At 34.9% G+C, this 19,529-nt stretch overlaps 1 protein-coding gene across 4 annotated transcripts in view; it reads right to left on the reverse strand.

The window, feature by feature from the left end:
• sif (still life) overlaps window positions 1–19,529 on the reverse strand; it is a 1,404,800-nt gene that overhangs the window by 760,523 nt on the left and 624,748 nt on the right. For all 4 annotated transcript variants that reach the window (XM_068381983.1, XM_068381997.1, XM_068381990.1 and 1 more), the window contains exon 4: window positions 7,359–7,823. In XM_068381983.1, coding sequence (XP_068238084.1) covers window positions 7,359–7,468 — 110 coding nt within the window. In that variant the 5' untranslated portion in view covers window positions 7,469–7,823. The remainder of the gene's footprint in view (window positions 1–7,358; window positions 7,824–19,529) is intronic.

The following is a 19,529-nucleotide window of genomic DNA, read 5'->3' on the forward strand; positions in this document are numbered from 1 at the left end:
ATTCATCATACATAACGCATATGTAACCACTCCATCGCAATAGCTTAATCATTCTTTTTTATTTGCATTCATCAAATGCATATTACTTCCAAGAAAGAGAGTCGATTTAACAGACCAACACTTCAAGGCTCTTCCAAATCTATTTTTTACATGTTATGACCATCTAGCTTTACTTAATCGATGGGTTTTCTTCTTTCATCCTACCAGCATCCATGATATTTACTTACAAATTTCTATGATAATCAGTCTTTCCCTTACTTCCAGATTAAATTTCTCTATCTCTCCGTTTTCTACCTTCCGCCATGCAAAAAAAAACTTTTACCAGCTTCTGTAAAATATCCTCACTTTCCCTAATCAATACTGTGATCACCAAACATTAAACAAGTGTATGTGTTGTTCACAACATATTTCTTATCCTGCAAGTGTTCACATACATCAACTGTCTTTTTCCCCATCACTACATCCATTGATATATCGAACAGCCATGGATATATGACATACCTTCTGCCAAGCCTACTTTTCAAACCTGTCTCCACTTCTACTTGTACATATTATTAACGTTATCAAACCTTTCAAATTCCGTCAACAGTTTATATTTTATACAAAATATCTTTAAAACTGACGAGATGGCATCGTTATCTAATCTTTATTAGTATCTATCTTTTTAGATGCATACTGTATATCAGTCTCTTACCAGCGAGTTTTCCCCAACTTCCCGGCTCACTAGGTGACACAATTGATAGTAATTTATTCAAATTACCCCTCATGAGTCAATATGGATAAATATCAACACAACATCATGCTCAAATAGAAATAAATTTCTACCTCATACTTGGGATCTAACGCTAGCCCCTTCTAATGAAAGGCCAGGTCGCTTCCAACCATGTCACGAGGGGCCATAAAAGAAGTCGGAGCCTAACTGTTAATCTGCAGTTCAGGATTTACCTGGCGAGAAATCAGTCTCTTACCAGCGAGTTTTCCCCGACTTCCCGGCCCACCACGTGACACAATTGATAGTGATTCATTCAAATTACCACTAATGAGTCAATATGGATAAATATCAACAAAACATCGTGCTCAAATAGAAATAAATTTCTACCTCATACTTGGGATCGAACGCTAGCCCCTTCTAATGAAAAGCCAGGTCGCTTCCAACCATGTAATGTTTACATGGAACATCAAATTCAACGGTGTAATTACGATATAGGAGTCGCTGAAGATAATTAGATTATGCCAAAGTAAAGTGCAGACGGAACAGCAAATTCCAAGGTCTAATTACGAGAAAGTACCGGCTGAACATAACTAGATTAAGCACAAGCGAAGTACAGATGAAACAGCAAATTCAAGGATGTAATTACGAGAAAGGAGTCACTGAACATAATTAGATTATGCGTAAGTAAAGTGTGGAGAGAACAGATAATTAAAGGGTGTAATCACGAGAAAGGAGTTTCTGAACGTAACTACATTATGCGCAAGTAAAGTGCAGATGAAACAGCAAATTCACGGGTGTAATTATGAGGAAGGTGTCGGTGAACATAACTAGATTATGCCCAAGTAAAGTTTAGACAGAACAGCAAATTCAAGGGTGTAATTACGAGAAAGGAGTAGCTGAACATAACTAGATTTTGCGCAGGTAAATTGTAGACGAAACAGTTAATTCAATGGTGTACTTACAAGAAAGGAGTCACTGAGCATAACTAGAGTATGCGCTGGTAAAGTGTACACGAAACAGTAAACTCAAGGGTGTACTTACGAGAAAGAAGTCGCTGAGCATAACTAGATTATGGGCAAGTAAAGTGTAGACGGAGCAGCAAATTTAAGGGTGTGATTACAAGAAAGGAGTCGCTGAGCATAACTAGATTATGCACAGGTAAAGTGTAGACGAAACAGCAAATTCAAGGGTCTGATTACAAGAAAGGAGTCGCTGAGCATTACTAGATTATGCGCAGGTAAAGTGTAGACGGAACAGCAAACTCAAGGGTGTGATTACGAGAAAGGAGTCGCTGAGCATAACTAGATTATGCACAAGTAAAGTGTAGACGGAGCAGCTAATTCAAGGGTTTAATTACGAAAAAGGAGTCGCTGAACATAAATAGATTATACGCAAGTAAAGTGTAGATGGAGCAGCAAATTAACGGGTATACTTATGAGAAAGAAGTCACTGAACATAACTAGATTATGCATAAGTAAAGTGTAGATGGAACAGCAAAGTCAAGGGTATGATTACAAGAAAGGAGTTGCTGAGCATAACAAGATTATTTGCAAATAAAGCATAGACGGAACAGCAAACTCAAGTGTGTAATTAAGAGAAAGGAGTTGCAGAATATAACTCGATAATGCCCAAGTAAAATGTAGACAGAACTGCAAATTAAAGGGTGTAATTATGAGAAATGAGTCGCTGAGCATAACTAGATTATGCGCAAGTGAAGTGTAGACGGAACAGCAAATTCAAGCATGAAATTACATGGAAGGAGTCGCTGAACATAACTGGATTATGTGCAAGTAAAGTGTAGAGGAAACGGAAAATTCAAGGGTGTAATTATGAGAAATGAGTCGCTGAGCATAACATGATAATGCCCAAGTGAAGTTAGATTATGTGCAAGTAAAGTGTAGACGGAACTGCAAATTCAAGGGTGTGATTACGAGAAAGGAGTCGCTGAGCATAACTAGATTATGCACAAGTAAAGTGTAGACGGAACAAGAAATTGAAGGGTGAAATTACGAGAAAGGAGACACTGAGCATAATTAGATTATGCACAAGTAAAGTGTAGACGGAACAGCAAATACAAGGGTGTAATTACGAGAAAGGAGACACTGAACATAACTGGATTAGGCGCAGGTAAAGTGTATACGAAACAGTAAATTCAAGGGTGCAATTATGAGAAAGGAGTCGCTGAACCTAACTAGATTGTGCGCAAGTAAAGTTAGATTATGCACAAGTAAAGAGTAGACGGAGCAGCAAATTTAAGGGTGTAATTACGAAAAAGGAGTCACTGAACATAACTAGATTATGCACAAGTGAGGTGTACATGGAAAAGCAAATTCAAGGGTGTAATTACAAAAAAGGAGTCACTAAGCATAACTAGATTACGCGCAAGTGAAGTGTAGACGGAACAGCAAATTCAAGCATGAAATTACATGGTAGGAGTCGCTGACCATAACTAGATTATGTGCAAGTAAAGTGTAGACAATACAGCAAATTCAAGGGTGAAATTATGAGAAAGGAGTCGCTGACCATAACTAGATTATGCCCAAGTGAAGTTAGATTATGCACAAGTAAAGTGTAGACGGAACTGCAAATTCAAGGGTGTAATTACGAGAAAGGGGTCACTAAGCATAACTAGATTATGCGCAAGTAAAGTGTAGACGGAACTGGAAATTGAAGGGTTGTAATTACGAGAAAGGAGACACTGAACTTAAATAGATTATGCGCAAGTATAACACAGATGGAACAGAAAATTCAAAGGTGTAATTACGAGAAAGGAGTCGCTGAGCATAATTAGATTATGCACAAGTAAAATGTAAATGGAACAGCAAATTTAAGGGTGTAATTACGAGAAAGGAGACACTGAAAATAACTAGATTAGACGCAGGTAAAGAGTATACGAAACAGTAAATTCAAGGGTGTAATTATGAGAAAGGAGTCGCTGAGCATAACTAGATTATGCCCAAGTGAAGTTAGATTATGCGCAAGTAAAGTGTAGACGGAACTGCAAATTCAAGGGTGTGATTAAGAGAAAGGAGTCGCTGAGCATAACTAGATTATGCACAAGTAAAGTGTAGACGGAACAAGAAATTGAAGGGTGTAATTACGAGAAAGGAGACACTGAGCATAATTAGATTATGCACAAAAAGTGTAGACGGAACAGCAAATACAAGGATGTAATTACGAGAAAGGAGACACTGAACATAACTGGATTAGGCGCAGGTAAAGTGTATACGAAACAGTAAATTCAAGGGTGCAATCAAAAGAAAGGAGTCGCTGAACCTAACTAGATTGTGCGCAAGTAAAGTTAGATTATGCACAAGTAAAGAGTAGACGGAGCAGCTAATTCAAGGGTATAATTATAAGAAAAGTCGCTGAACATAACTAGATTATGCACAAGTAAAGTGTAGACGGACCAGGAAATTAAAGGGTGTAATTACAAAAAAGGAGTCACTGAACATAACTAGATTATGCACAAGTGAAGTGTACATGGAACAGCAAATTCAAGGGTGTAATTACGAAAAAGGAGTCACTAAGCTTAACTAGATTACGCGCAAGTGAAGTGTAGACGGAACAGCAAATTCAAGCATGAAATTACATGGAAGAAGTCGCTGAACATAACTAGATTATGTGCAAGTAAAGTGTAGACGATACAGCAAATTCAAGGGTGAAATTATGAGAAAGGAGTCGCTGAGCATAACTAGATTATGCCCAAGTGAAGTTAGATTATGCACAAGTAAAGTGTAGACGGAACTGCAAATTCAAGGGTGTAATTACGAGAAAGGAGTCACTGAGCATAACTAGATTATGCGCAAGTAAAGTGTAGACGGAACAGGAAATTGAAGGGTTGTAATTACGAGAAAGGAGACACTGAACTTAACTAGATTATGCGCAAGTATAACACAGATGGAACAGGAAATTCAAAGGTGTAATTACGAGAAAGGAGTCGCTGAGCATAATTAGATTATGCACAAGTAAAGTGTAAACGGAACAGCAAATTTAAGGGTGTACAGTAATTACGAGAAAGGAGACACTGAACATAACTAGATTAGACGCAGGTAAAGTGTATACAAAACAGTAAATTCAAGGGTGCAATTATGAGAAAGGAGTTGCTGAACCTAACTAGATTGTGCGCAAGTAAAGTTTGATTATGCACAAGTAAAGTCTAGACGGAGCAGCAAATTTACGGGTATAATTACAAGAAAGGAGTCGCTGATCATAACTAGATTATGCGCAAGTAAAATGTAGACGGACCAGCAAATTAAAAGGTGTAATTACGAAAAAGGAGTCGCTGAAAGTAACTAAACTATGGGCAAGTAAAGTGTAGACGGAACAGGATATTCAAGGGTGTAATTACGACAAAGAAGTCACTGAACATATCTAGATTATGGGAAAGTAAAGTGTATATGGAACAGCAAATTCAAGGGTATGGTTACGAGGAAGGAGTTGCTGAACATGATTAGATTATGAGCAAGTAAAGTGTAGATAGAACAGCAAATTCAAGTAAGTAATTACGAAAAAGGAGTCGCTGTAAATAACTGGATTACGAGCAAGTAAAGTGTAGACGGAACAGTAAATTCAAGGGTGTAATTACGAGAAAGGAGTCGCTGAACACAACTAGATTATGAGCAAGCAAAGTGAAAAACATAACAGAAAATTTAAGGGTGTGATTACGAGACAGGAGTCGCTGAACATAACTAGTTTATGTGGAAGTGAAGTGTAGATGGAACAGCAAATTCAAGGGTACAATTACGAGAAAAGAGTCGCTGAACATAACTAGATTATGCACATGTAAAGTATAAACGGAACAGCAAATTCAAGGGTGTAATTACGAGAAAGGAGTCACTGAACATAACTATATTATGCACATGTAAAGTATAAATGGAGCAGCAAATTCAAGGGTGTAAATACGAGAAAGTACCAGCTGAACATAACTAGATTATGAGCAAGTAAAGTGTAGACATAACTGCAAATTCAAGGGTGTAATCACGAGAAAGGAGTTTCTGAACATAACTAGATTATGCGCAAGTAAAGTGTAGACGGAACAGCAAATTCAAGGGTGTAATTACGAGAAAGGAATCACTGAACATAACTAGATCATGCACATGTAAAGTAGAGACGGAACAGCAAATTCAAGGGTGTAATTACAAGAAAGGAGTCGCTGAACATAACTAGATTATGAGCAAATAAAGTGTAGACAGAACAGCAAATTCGAGGGTGTAATTAAGAGAAAGGAGTAGCTGAAAATAACTAGATTATGCACAAGCAAAGTGTAGACCGAACAGCAAATTCAAGGATGTAGTCGAGAAAGGGGTCGATGGATATCAATTATTTTGCACATTTAATGTTAAGATAACATAGATAGAAGTTTACAACAGTGGAGAGGAAGAAGTGAACATGTGGTTGTATAGGTAAATAAGAAAGATGAGTTTGATGAAAACTGAGAAGATCATAAAATTAAAAACGTTGGACAAGGGGAAAGACATGGAGTGGAAAAAGTCCATAATTGAGTCATGTTCATAGATGGGATAAAAGTATTTGTGGGCACACACACACACACACACACACACACACACACGAAAAGTTAATAAAAACAATACGTGATTATATTAGAAAATTAATGAAATACTGTAATCTCAAAAGTGACAGAATTGCAGGCCATAAATGCCATAAGTGACAATCATATACGGAAGTAAAAAAAGCACATTAGCGATAAAAATGGCTGGTCGTCAAAATAAGGGGAGGAAGGTGAGCGAAGAAATAAGGAATCATTAGCAGTTGTTCTGCAGAGGTTAATGGACAAATGCAAATCAAAATATATCTAAATGAAGAGACAATATCACAGTGAAAGACGCTGTAGTGATATTAGCATTATGGGTTTCAGATATCTTGGGAATGTGATAGTTATGGATTTAAAGAGATAGATAAAAAAGAAGTTTGAAAAACAGGAAGCCATCAAGAATAAATAGAATTATATACCTGTAAAATACAGTAGGAATGCAAGACATAAATGTGATTGTATGAATGGCAAGGGTTTTTTAAGATATATATGGATGAGGGAAAGGTTTCAAATGAATAGGCGAGATGAATGAGTCTTCCTTTGTGTAAGGCAGGCTAAAGGTGATAGACACGGCGGTGAGAAATGTAGGGTCATAATATATTACCCAGGGAGGAAGCAGGGTAGGATTTTGACTGACAAAGACAAATGCCAGAAGAATTCACATACAGCTGTGTGGGATTCAAATAATATATTGGGTGTGTGAATGCTGTTTCTGGGAAATGTCAACATATAAGAGAAGTCAATGTGCGACATACAACAGCCTCAATAATATTCACGATATAATTTTCATATGCGACATACAACAGCCTCAATAATATTCACGATATAATTTTCAAGAGTAGGTGTACAGGTTAATGAGGATGTAAGGCATAAAAGACACGCAATTGAGGTTGCCTAGAAAATTAGGATGAAAGTAGGAAGTGTTAAAATGTGTAAACAGGGAAGATTAACTCTTTTGTTGTTAAGTAGGTCTGATAAATCGTGTATTAAGCTTCCTGGGCTAGTAGTGATTTAAGGTACGTGAATGTATCTATAATTTATATATGAAAAAAAAAAGACAGAGACTGTCTATAACAAAAAAAGCACTCTTACCTGAGCAGGTGTCCATCGCGTCTTCTGGCCGGATTCCAAGGGGAATCCTCATATCGGTAGCCAGTCTTTTTAATTAGCGGGGCACAGGAGCATGAGAGCTTGTTCCCCATCCTTCTGAAGGAGGAGGGGCCGGGGGGAAGGATCCTCTTTACTGAATCAAGGAGACGACGTCTCTCCCTGTATTTTTTATCTTTTATATTTATCTTTTATTTTTTTATCTCCTTCTCCTCCTCCTCCTGCAGGTAGTGCTGGTGGAGGATGGAGTTTAGGTAAAGGAGGAGAGAGAGAGAGAGAGAGAGAGAGAGAGAGAGAGAGAGAGAGAGAGAGAGAGAGAGAGAGAGAGAGAGAGAGAGAGGGTGGGATAAGGCCGAGTGTTGCAGCAGAGGCAACAGAGAGGCCAAATCTCAACGTCGCCTGCTCGCCATATCCTCGCCCTCTTTCAGCGCAGCTTTATCCATCCACCATCTGTAAAGAAAAAAATAAAAATATAAGTGTTTTTCATCTTTAAGTTAAATGAAATGAAACTTCTCATAACCTATTTACATACGAGAGAGAGAGTGTTTTTTCATCTTTAGGTTAAATTAAATGAAACTACTCATAACCTATTTACATACGAGAGAGAGAGTGTTTTTTCATCTTTAAGTTAAATGAAATGTAACTTCTCATAACCTATTTATACATGAGTGTTTTTTTTATCTTTAATTTAAATGAAATGAATCTTCTCATAACCTATTTACACATGAGAGAGAGAGTGTTTTTTCATCTTTAAGTTAAATGAAATGAAACTTCTCATAACCTATTTATACATGAGAGAGAGAGAGAGAGAGAGAGAGAGAGAGAGAGAGAGAGAGAGAGAGAGAGAAAAGAGAGAGAGAGAGAGAGAGAGGGAGAGAGAGAGTCATTACACTATCAAGGCCATTAATGTTTTCGTATACTAAACTTGGATATGGATATCAAAGCTCTGCATCACCAAACTTAGCGTTACAGATATAATTCTTAACGTTACAGAGATAATACTTAATGTTACAGATATAATTCTTAACGTTGCAGATATAATTCTTAACGTTACAGCGATAATACTTAATATTATAGATATAATTCTTAACGTTACAGAAATAATACTTAACGTTACAGATAAAATTCTCAACGTTACAGATATAATACTTGTTACAAATATAATTCTTAACGTTACAGAGATAATACTTAACGTTACAGATATAATTCTTAACGTTACAGATATACTTGTTATAAATATAATTCTTAACGTTACAGAGATAATACTTAATATTACAGATATAATTCTTAACGTCTCAGAGATAATACTTAATATTACAGATATAATTCTTAACGTTACGGAGATAATACTTAACGTTACCGATATAATTCTTAACGTTACAGATATAATACTTAATTTTACAAATATAATTCTTAACATTACAGCGATAATACTTAACGTTACACAGAGATAATTCTATCATGTACGACCGGTAGTGGCTGCAACATCAATTAACCAACCAATTTTGTCAATCTTCCTTTAATAAATGACAGTTACGAGAATTTGACGAACTATATCATTTGGTCTCAAATAACAGATGGCTGGAAAATGAATATAAATAACCGAAGGAAGAAGACCGAGTGACTTCTTAGCTCTCACACAATTTCAGTGAGTGAAGAAGTAGGGTTAAGGTACGCACGTCAATAAAACTAGGGCAACTCTCTCTCTCTCTCTCTCTCTCTCTCTCTCTCTCTCTCTCTCTCTCTCTCTCTCTCTGCAGGTGTGTATTCTGATCCTTTCAAGTTTTATTAAACTATAAATCGGTGGAACATCGAACGTTTAATCTGACTACAATTGCTATTATGTTGAACAGGTTGACATTGTCTTTTTATAGTTTATATATGACAGAATTTTAAACGTATTCAAATATCTTACATTTTTCATTCATTATTTGTCATATAAATTTCATTCATTTCCTTATTTCCTTTCCTAACTGGGCTAATTTCCCTGTCGGAGGCTTATGGCTTGTAGCGTCCTGTTTTTCCAACCCGGGTTCTAATAAAAAAAAAAAAAAAGAAAGATTCACAAGGTCAAATGAAATCCTTTCAATGACGTTTTAATTTTTTTTCTTTAATTAAATGTGACGTTTTAATTTTTTTCTTTCATTAAATGTGACGTTTTAATTTTTTTTTCTTTAATTAAATGTGACGTTTTAATTTTTTTCTTTAATTAAATGTGACGTTTTAATTTTTTTCTTTAATTAAATGTGACGTTTTAATTTTTTTTCTTTAATTAAATGTTAGATTCGAGTATATATCTTGGAAAAATTATTGAAACTAGAATATGAAAAGACTAATTAGCCCAACTTTAAATACAAAATTGTAATATAAATAGAGTAGATCGAAAATTAAACGTTAAACATAGGAAAAAAAATAATATATGGGTATAATGGTTATGTATTAAATGACAGCACACTAATTGTAAAATTAATATTATTATTTTCTATGATTCAGATATGAACTTTAATTTCCAAATGTAGCTAGGAACCATCACACACCCCATAAATCAGTAAATAAACACACACACAGACAAACACACACACATATATATGTATATATATATATATATATATATATATATATATATATTTATTTATATATAAATATATATCTATATATATATATAAATATATACATATAAATATATATATATATATATATATATATATATATATACACACACACACACACACACACACACACACACATATATATATATATATATATATATATATATATATATATATATATATATCAAATCGGGCTTGAGTACAAGTACAATTACTTGCACTAAAAATACAATCTTGAGATCTTGTACTGTGCATTTCAAGAATTAATGTACGTTTACTAGGGCCAAAAGTAATAATAAAAAAAAAAAGTACTTTTTTAGTATATTATTTTTAAGTACTTTACCTTTACCAACTGATTTTTTATTTATATAAAAATAATAGGTAAGCTTAATTGCACTTCAAGTTCAGTCTGTGACTCGGCAGTCATTGCTTCATTACAGTAAGAGCATTTGTTAACGCATTAATAATAATAATAATAATAATAATAATAATAATAATAATAATAATAACAATAAAATATTTTTACACATAGAAGAAGTTCAAATCATCGGAGGATAACACTGGAAAATTAAAGGCGGTCTGCAAACAGAATGTTACTTCAAACCTTCAAAAACGTATGCATTACATTACACCAATACTTACACTTAAGGCCCTCTAGACTGAGATTCACACACACACATACACACACACACACACACATATATATATATATATATATATATATACAGTGTACATATGTGTATATATATATATATATATATATATACACAGTATATATATATATGTATATATATATATATATATATATATATATATATATATATATTCTTAAATGCACGACGATTTTCGTCTCATTAATATTTCCGATTAACTTCTATAAGTGATATTTGCTTGATAAACCCTTTAAATAATTTATCCACACCAAAGAAGAAGAAGAAGAAGAAGAAGAAGAAGAAGAAGAAGGTGCAATTACTCCATTTCCATAACGGGTGTGGTGGGTATATAAAAAATCTCGCCAATTAACACCTGACTTGATCCAATGATTAGTTAAATTCAATTATTTAGCCTATGTGAAGGCCACCGGATTGAGCAGCTAAACGTTTTTACAATGAAGTAAAAAGACAACAATGAAATGATTATAACCTATTTCCATTAAAAAGAACAGATTTCGCCCTTAGAAAAATGGAAATTTATAGTTCTTTTTCATTCGAAGTAACCGAGTATATTCATGCAAGTTTTGAAGGGCTTTTTATAGATCCATTAAATCCTTTTGAATAAAAAATGATCTGTGCATCATCATCTATACTATCATTATTATAATATAAGCTTTAGGGTGAAGACAGGGGCTATTTATTTTAGAATAATATGAGATAGAAATTTGTGTTTATCAAGGATCAGCCTCGAGTCTTTTGCTGTTCCTCGTTACACATCAACAGTCAAAGCAAGATTGATTGATTTAAAGTTTTCAGGCATCCTGACATCTAAGGTCATTGACGCCGGTAACATTTAATTTGTATACAAAAATAACAAATAAAATAAAATAAAAAATAAAATAGTATTCAATTAAAATCATAAAAGTTGAATGTCATAAAAGTTAAATAGTTTTCAGAAGACCTGCTTCTGCAATAAATCTAAAAATGCCACTTGCATAGTAGGACACATCATTTCCAAGAATCTTGGCAAGGATGAACCTGGTGGAAGCAAGATAGGCATGCAGTTCCTTGTATTGTGTTAAAACAGTGGGTAAGGATGAGGTCACATAAGTTTTCAGAAGATGGGAGAGTGGAAATAAAGAAAGCACTTCAAATTACATGTGTAAAAAAAAAAAACCAAAGCATACGGTGAAAAGCTGGGAAATGCTACAGGAGAAGATGAGAAATTTTCTTCGATCGAAAAGTACAAGAAGAGCAAATATGTTGACGAATCTGTTAACAAAGATTTTGAGGAAATCAGTGCAGGGTGCAAATCATGGGAGGCCACTTGAACCATATAGAACAGTGGTTCCCAACCTTTTTTTCTGTCATACCCCCCCCCCCCTGCACCCAGTTCAACCATCCAGATTTCCCCCTTCATGCCCCACCCAGCCCTCATGCCTACTCGCCTACCTCAGAAATGGGCATGATATTCCAATTCTCCCCTTGAATATCATGTCTTTAAGAACTGATATGATCATATCACAATTGAATGGCTAACAACAAATTGCCACACGTACTATGAGGATATTTTCCGCCCGTTTTAGTTAGTAGGTAGTGCAATTATTTCCCCCCTGGAAGCTTCAAATTTCCCCCCAGGGAGAAATTTCCCCCAGGTTGGGAACCACTGATAAAGAAGTATCAATAACATCGCCAGGAATAATCTTGATAACACGCTCATAAATAACGGCAACAAATGAAATTGAGAGTATTAGCTTTAATATATTGTGACCTCGAAAAAAATAAAAACTCAAAATTATCGGCTTCATTAGGGCCAATGGAAAAAGAACTGATATTCGAATAAATTTGTGAGTGCTGGGGAGTATCTGAATAAATAATAAAACCAGAAATGAACTTAATAGTCTGGGCATAAATAACACCTCCATTAATCAATCTAATAATATTGGCTTCTGTATTATCACAAGAAATAAACTTATAAGCATTGGTATCAGCAACATCTTAAGGAATAAACGTATGGGCATCAGTATCAGTAATATCACTAAGTATAAGCTAATGAGCATCTGCTAGGCTAACTCTACAAAAAATAGATTGATAACCGCGTTAATATTATCAGGAATAAATTGTGAACACTGACATCATTAAAATCACCATGAATAAAATTGAGAGCCTTATCATCAGGAATGCCACCAGGAATAAATAGCAATATCGCAAGGGACAACATACTGAGCATTGCCCTTAATTACGTCACCAAGAACAAACTTAAAGTCATGAGAATTATTAAATGCCCCCAAAAATTAACGTGAGAATCAGCAATAGAAATGCCCAAGGGTGAACCTTTTGGGCAATGGCAACAGTAATATTACCAGGTATGAACTTATGAAAAAAAAAATACTATTCAACAGGATATTATGAAAAGGAATCAAAGAAACAAAAAAAAAGAAAAAGAAAAAAAAAAAGAGTAGAGGTCCCTTTTTTTTTATTTGTTGATGTTGGCTAAACCCCCCCCCCAAAAAAAAAAAAAATTGAGGGAAGTGCCTTGGTATATGTATGTATGTATGATGAACTTATTGGTAAATCACTGAGAACACATCGACGAGCATAAACATCAGTAATATCAACATGAATAAACCTATAAGCATCAATATTACATCATTAATAGATTTATAAGATTCAACATCACCTGTTTCTAAACTTTTGCAGAAATACTATTCTACAGGATATTATGAAAAGGAATTAACCCTTTCGCCCCTAAGGACGTACCGGTACGTTCTTGCAAAACACTGTTATTTACATGTTTTTGCATATTTTTGATAACTTTATGAGAAAATTCAGGCATTTTCCAAAAGAATGAGACCAACCTGACCTCTCTAGGACAAAAATTAAGCCTGTTAGAGCAATTTAAAAAAAAATATATAGCAAAATGTACTCAAAATTTAACCTTATGGTGGGGGTACTAAAGGGAATGAAAATGTGATCCCTTAAAACAGGGGTGGCCAACCTTTTGTTTCCCGTGCACCAATTTTTATTACTTCTAATTCACATGCGCCACACAAACTTTGACCCCCTTTTAATCCTCTAAGTATGGTGATTTGGACATATTTGGCGGTTATACATATACTCATTATATGTATGTATATATATATATATATATATATATATATATATATATATATATATATATATATATATATATAATATATATATATAATGTGTATATATATATATATATATATATATATATATATATATATATATACATATATTTATATACATTATATATATATATATATATATATATATATATATATATATATATATATATATATATATATATATATTATTCGGTTTATGACGAAGTTTTGATGGTATGAGTTTCAATACAATTGGAGTAATATTAGTGGAAAAAAATGTACTTTTTTTTTTTTAATCGAGATTTTTGCTAATAAATCAAAACATTTTTAATCAAATGATTTGAATCGTGTATATGACGAAGGTGTTTTATATGTCCAAACTCTAAAAAATATATAGAAAGGTTGTATTTTGAATAATTAAGAAAAGAAATGCAGAACATAGCAGACTGCCCCCTTAAATTCTTTTTGTATTTTTTTTTCTAGAAATCAGTATTATTATTGGTATTATCATTTTTTTTTTTCATAAGCCGGCATGTTTTTTTCTTTTATTATCTGTGGGGTATAGTGCGCCACTTGTAATCGTGTAATGCGACACTGTTGGCGCATGCGCAATAGGTTGGCCACCCCTGCCTTAAAAGAATGCGGATGCTGATGATCTACAATGAGAAGACTATTTGCAGTTTTCATCTGTATGTAACACCGATAGACTGTGACCCAAAACAAATACAGGATTAATTGGTCGACCGTTTATTTTTTCTCGTCACTAATTGTTTCCCTTCAAGACTCTAAGCAGTCTTTGTTTACAAGATCTAATCACTACCAAAGGTACAAATAGAAGTGCTTGTACCAACCGTGTGTCACACGATCGTACATAAATTATTTTGTATACATTATGCTTGTATCTGCGCTCTTCCCTCGCAATAAAAAGAACCAGAATAAACATGTCTGCGTTTTTCCTCTCTAACATTGTCTGTTTCTCGAACATGAAAATTCCTGTTGCCTTGAGGTTTTGTATATAAAGGAGAGTGTTCTTTAATAAAGTTACTCAGTTGATTGCATCCTGCCTTTGAGTCATAACCTTGCACTCGGCCGTCACATGCTCAGTTTGAATAGAACTATTGAGAGAAGACTAGAGGCTGATTCATATGATCTATTTCAGTTTTGATCCCCGGCCCATAACATTAGTGCTGAGAAAATTATACCTATTTTCATCATTCACTGCTCTCCCACCATCGTGGCATTACGTTATCTTCACCAGTGATGAAAATCTATATGACCTGAGAGGCAACACTCAAAATTCTATCATAAATTAGGAAATATGGCGTTGACTCGTCAGAAAAAATCGCTTGACTGCATTTCTTTTAAAAGATAATTTTAAAACGAGCATTTAAGCGCAAGAAATCTTAAAATTTTACCAAAAAGTTTATGATAAGGATATAGGCTTATATGAAAATATGCAGGTTATTTCTAGTGCCATAAGGTGCATGAAAATTGTAACTTTGTCCACAAACTCTAATGTCATGATGATATACACATATAACGAACTACTCTTATTATTTATATTGTCACCAACTTCCGGCTTAATTAGTGGGTTGGTTTATTTATTTATCTTTTTCATAAAACGTTTAACATTTCTTTCATAATCTTAGGGTTTAACGTCAGATAACTCTCCGTATGCCCACACAAGTTAAATGAGTTTTACATTTAAGACGATTAACACTGAAATTACCTAACCTAACATGCAATCTAAATGATAACAGTCGGCTATTAAGATGAGGGAACTGAGCAACTACCGTACAAATCCTCGTTCACACGAGCCATCAGCAGGTAACTAATCAACTGGTGCTTGCCAGTTGGGGGTTCGAGTCCCGCTCAGACTCGTTAGTGCCATTAGTGTCTGCAACCTTACCATCCTTGTGAGCTAAGGTTGGGGGGTTTGGGGGAGCCTATAGGTCTATTTGCCGAGATCATCAGCAGCCACTGCCTGGCCCTCCCTGGTCCTAGCTTGGGTGGAGAGGAGGCTTGGGCGCTGATCATATACTAGATGGTCAGTCTCTAGGGCATTGTCCTGCTTGCTATGGCAATGTCACTGTCCCTTGCCTCTGCCATTCATGAGCGACCTTTAAACCTTTAAACCAGAGGTTCGAGAGATCCGAGCCCTATGTTCTGGTTGGCGGAAGATGGCCGGTCTCACCTCAACAAATCATGTGAGCAGTCAATCCAAATGCTTTTTGGGGAATTGCAACAAATTCTTGGTAGTAAGAAAAACGGAACTTTTAAATTAACCTCCAAAGCTTTACTTTGGGAAAATAAAAAACATGAGCCCTATGTTCTGGTTGGCGGAAGATGGCCGGTCTCACCTCAACAAATCATGTGAGCAGTCAATCCAAATGCTTTTTGGGGAATTGCAACAAATTCTTGGTAGTAAGAAAAACGGAACTTTTAAATTAACCTCCAAAGCTTTACTTTGGGAAAATAAAAAACATGAGCCCTATGTTCTGGTTGGCGGAAGATGGCCGGTCTCACCTCAACAAATCATGTGAGCAGTCAATCCAAATGCTTTTTGGGGAATTGCAACAAATTCTTGGTAGTAAGAAAAACGGAACTTTTAAATTAACCTCCAAAGCTTTACTTTGGGAAAATAAAAAACATGAGCCCTATGTTCTGGTTGGCGGAAGATGGCCGGTCTCACCTCAACAAATCATGCGAGCAGTCAATCCAAATGCTTTTTGGGGAATTGCAACAAATTCTTGGTAGTAAGAAAAACGGAACTTTTAAATTAACCTCCAAAGCTTTACTTTGGGAAAATAAAAAACATGAGCCCTATGTTCTGGTTGGCGGAAGATGGCCGGTCTCACCTCAACAAATCATGTGAGCAGTCAATCCAAATGCTTTTTGGGGAATTGCAACAAATTCTTGGTAGTAAGAAAAACGGAACTTTTAAATTAACCTCCAAAGCTTTACTTTGGGAAAATAAAAAACATGAGCCCTATGTTCTGGTTGGCGGAAGATGGCCGGTCTCACCTCAACAAATCATGCGAGCAGTCAATCCAAATGCTTTTTGGGGAATTGCAACAAATTCTTGGTAGTAAGAAAAACGGAACTTTTAAATTAACCTCCAAAGCTTTACTTTGGGAAAATAAAAAACATGAGCCCTATGTTCTGGTTGGCGGAAGATGGCCGGTCTCACCTCAACAAATCATGTGAGCAGTCAATCCAAATGCTTTTTGGGGAATTGCAACAAATTCTTGGTAGTAAGAAAAACGGAACTTTTAAATTAACCTCCAAAGCTTTACTTTGGGAAAATAAAAAACATGAGCCCTATGTTCTGGTTGGCGGAAGATGGCCGGTCTCACCTCAACAAATCATATGAGCAGAATCAAAATGCTTTTTGGGAATTGCAACAAATTCATGGTAGTAAGAAAAATGGAACTTTTAAATTAACCTCCAAAGCTTTACTTTGGGAAAATAAAAAACATGAGCCCTATGTTCTGGTTGGCGGAAGATGGCCGGTCTCACCTCAACAAATCATATGAGCAGAATCAAAATGCTTTTTGGGAATTGCAACAAATTCATGGTAGTAAGAAAAATGGAACTTTTAAATTGGCCTCCAAAGCTTTACTTTGGGAAAATAAAAACATAACACCTCAAGCAATCTTATCTGAAACAAAGATGCCGTAAAGGTGCTAACAATACCAAGTTTTCAGGTGTCAAGTCCCCCAAAACCAAAAACTTTATACCAAGTTTTCAGGTGTCAAGTCCCCCAAAACCAAAAACTTACAATACCAAGTTTTCAGGTGTCAAGTCCCCCAAAACCAAAAACTTACAATACCAAGTTTTCAGGTGTCAAGTTCCCCAAAACCAAAAACTTAAAATACCAAGTTTTCAGGTGTCAAGTCCCCCAAAACCAAAAACTTACAATACCAAGTTTTCAGGTGTCAAGTCCCCCAAAACCAAAAACTTACAATACCAAGTTTTCAGGTGTCAAGTCCCCCAAAACCAAAAACTTACAAGTTAAAGTAACAAAAAGTATCTTACAATACTCAAGATCTTTTAATACATCGTCACCATGCGAAGAAAATTGTGGAATATAAGAACAATGGGAGATAACCTAATGAACAATGCCCTGAGCTTGGCTGGAATCAATCTATTACCCCTACTAACTACGTAATTATTATTATTATTATTATTATTATTATTATTATTATTATTATTATTATTATTATTATTAGCTAAGCTACAATCCTAGTTGGGAAAGCAAAATGCTATAAGCCAAAGGCCTTCAACAGGGAAAAATAGCCCAGTGAGGAAATAAAATAAGGAAATGAATAAATAAATCCATCATTGATCTCTTGTAAAATGTAATAGATGTCAGGATGCCTGAAAACTTTAAATCAATCAATCAATCTTGTAAAATGTAACATTGTCTGACTCTACACACTGTACTTTCATGTTTTATAGACTAATCGTACTATCTGTAAAGCCTCAAAACTAGGCATCACAGAACAGTCCTAAAGAATAACACATATACAGTAGTGTGTGTGCCTATGCTCTCTATACATACCATCAGCAACATCTATACATAAGTATAAATAAAAAAACCTTATGGATAAAACAACCAAAATTATAATAAATTTGAAGGCATTTAAACCTATGCCTTTTGTAAAGGTTTTCTTAGCTGTGATTTGGAGGCACCCTAGCGGTTGAGTCCCTTGTTAGGCTGAAGGAACGTAGAGAGCAGAGGTCCCCTTTTTTGTTTTGTTTCATTTGTTGATGTCGGCTACCCCCCAAAATTGGGGGAAGTGCCTTGGTATATGTATGTATGAATACTGCCTGCCGGGAAACCGGTATTTAGATTCAAGGCCTAATAAAAATCATTAAAGATAAACAATTCAGTATTCTTAGACCACATATGAGGGACACAGAATTATTGCAGTCATAGAAAATAATAGTTGGCACATACAATTTTAAGTAACTCCATTACATATTTTACACAACTACCTTTCTGGCATATGTCTAAATAGTCACTCTGGTATCCTTGAAGACCAGAACTGTCTGCCTCCAATTTCATCTATGGACAACGTACAACTTTCAAATTATAATTTTATCATGATCATGAATTTTAGCAGAAGTTGATTTAGAAAAAAATACTCCTCCTCTGAAAAAGATCTAATAATTCGGCCAACCTCAACAAGAGGTACCTCATATAATACTGCAAACTATAGGCCTATTTATATAACCACTACTATCTTTAACCTAATTAAACATTTACTTAACTCTACCTTTCTCTTATACCTAAAATTCTAACCTTGATTTTAAGTATGGCTTCTGGTTGGCAAGACATATTTGGGGCATTCTCTTTTTCTTGACTGGTTTACAGTCCTTTTGGTCTAAGCTCAGATAATAATTTTGTCGTCTATTCATGCAACTAAGAATTTAGACAGTTTGAAATAAGGTCCAACAATAGTAGTTCTTTTATTCGAACGGTAAATATCATCAGCTGATATTACTGAAACTTTCATCTTACTTTTGATTGGATGTTGAATTGAACTGTACCAACCGTGTGTCACACGATCGTACATAATTCATTTTGTATATATTATGCTTGTATCTTCGCTCTTCCCTCGCACTAAAAAGAACCAAAATAAACATGTCTGCGTTTCGCCTCTGTAACATTGTCTGTCTTGTGAACATAATTCCTGTTGCCTTAGGCTTTTGTATATAAAGGAGTGTGTTCTATAATAAATTAACTCAGTTGCTTCC

The sequence above is a fragment of the Palaemon carinicauda genome, chromosome 1, assembly GCF_036898095.1.
Source record: "Palaemon carinicauda isolate YSFRI2023 chromosome 1, ASM3689809v2, whole genome shotgun sequence".
Taxonomy (NCBI): domain Eukaryota; kingdom Metazoa; phylum Arthropoda; class Malacostraca; order Decapoda; family Palaemonidae; genus Palaemon; species Palaemon carinicauda.